Source organism: Aptenodytes forsteri, unplaced genomic scaffold (genome assembly GCF_000699145.1).
Source record: "Aptenodytes forsteri isolate BGI_AS27 unplaced genomic scaffold, ASM69914v1 Scaffold66, whole genome shotgun sequence".
Classification (NCBI taxonomy): domain Eukaryota; kingdom Metazoa; phylum Chordata; class Aves; order Sphenisciformes; family Spheniscidae; genus Aptenodytes; species Aptenodytes forsteri.
The window spans coordinates 2,251,603-2,253,199 of NW_008795131.1; the positions used below are offsets into that span (position 1 = coordinate 2,251,603).

At 48.0% G+C, this 1,597-nt stretch overlaps 2 protein-coding genes across 2 annotated transcripts in view; one reads left to right on the forward strand and one right to left on the reverse strand.

The window, feature by feature from the left end:
* TEX14 (testis expressed 14, intercellular bridge forming factor) overlaps positions 1 to 736 on the reverse strand; it is a 35,085-nt gene extending 34,349 nt beyond the window's left edge. The window contains exon 1 of the mRNA XM_019471821.1: positions 601 to 736. Coding sequence (XP_019327366.1) covers positions 601 to 736 — 136 coding nt within the window. The remainder of the gene's footprint in view (positions 1 to 600) is intronic.
* A 9-nt stretch (positions 737 to 745) lies between these two features.
* The window catches only part of RAD51C (RAD51 paralog C), a gene marked incomplete at its 5' end in the record, with an annotated part of 20,291 nt that continues 19,439 nt past the window's right edge, over positions 746 to 1,597 (forward strand). The window contains one exon of the mRNA XM_009278343.2: positions 746 to 791. Coding sequence (XP_009276618.1) covers positions 746 to 791 — 46 coding nt within the window. The remainder of the gene's footprint in view (positions 792 to 1,597) is intronic.

A 1,597-nucleotide genomic window follows, 5' to 3' on the forward strand; every position in this document is an offset into this window, starting at 1 on the left:
GGAGCCCAGAGCCCCTCACCCCGTCACCGCCCCGGGGCCGGGCGCCGCCTCTCCGCACGCAGCCCCCGGCTTGCACATCCAGTCACCTCTGCTATAGAGAAGTCGCACCTCTAGGAACAGCACGTGCTATTGAAGTTCTTGACAGTAAAAGCCAAATAGAGCTGCATCAAATATTAGGTTTCATTTACAAAATTCCTGTTGCCATGTAGTTAAAAATCTAGGTGTTGAAAATACCAGTATCTAAACCATACCTCAAGCATTTTGCAACCAGAATTAACGTTAAAATCCCATTTAAAGACTGTATTCCTAAAGCAGACTTTCAGAATTTTAGTTTTACAATACCTCGATCATTTCCTTATGAGCACCTTACAACTAAAAACTTCGTTTTCTCTTCAATTTACTTATTTTCATAAAACATTTTTTGATTCAATAATTAGTGCCACTTACCAGAAAAGGCCAACTAGAATTCATTTTGTAAATATATTTCACTCACAAAACTGAATTGTATAGACAGTATGCTGACTATTTTTTACCACAAATACAAGCATACAGGAAAAAGTAAAACTTTTCTGCCAGCACTTGTATAAACTTAGCTTTCACCTTTTTTCAGAAGCTTCTTCACTTTCACATAGTTTCCTTGCCTGACATACTCATGCAATTGAGCTTCCAGGGAGTCACCTTTTATACTTCCAAGCTGGACTGGGCAGGGAATTGGAAGAGGGAGAGCATGAGCCATCTTCTTTCCTCAACAGAACTAGGAGAAAGTATGAAATCTAATGAAGCTGCGAAACGTCACAGCTCAAAGACTTCAACAGCTTCAGTAGCTGACACAATGAGTCATGGCTGTCTCCTCCAGACAAACCTTGAGATGGAGGGTGAAGGCAACTCAGCCCTCTAGTCCCACTGGCTACCTCCCTGCCCCCCAGGTGTGCCCTCTGGGGAAAGGCCTGCCCATGAGACGCAGACAGGGGACTCTGTTAGCAGGCAAGGCCTGGCCAAGGGGAAACGCGGTCCCAAGGAGGAAAATCATAGAATCATAGAATCATTAAGGTTGCAAAAGACCTCTAAGATCATCGAGTCCAACCGTAGACCCAACACCACCATGCCCACTAAACCATGTCCCTAAGTGCCTCATCTACTCGTCTTTTAAATACCTCCAGGGATGGGGACTCCACCACTTCCCTGGGCAGCCTGTTCCAATGTTTCACCACTCTTTCAGTAAAGAAATTTTTCCTCACGTTCAATCTAAACCTCCCCTGGCGCAACTTGAGGCCATTTCTTCTCGTCCTATGGCTTGTTACTTGGGAGAAGAGACCGACCCCCACCTCACTACAACCTCCTTTCAGGTAGTTGTAGAGAGCCATGAGGTCTCTACAAAAGGGAGAGGGGACGGCTGGGGGATCACAGAAACACCCCTAAAGCCTGCCAGGTGCGTAGGCCTCTCTTGACTGGACGAAGGCAGGACAAAGCCAGCACCGTTCCTGGGTCAGGGCCGCTCAGGCCCACCAGCCCTTCGGCTGTTTCTGTCCCCTTCCCACGACCAGTGCCCCCCACTCCAGCCCCAGGCTGCGCACACCCCCTGTCACGGCCCGGCCCG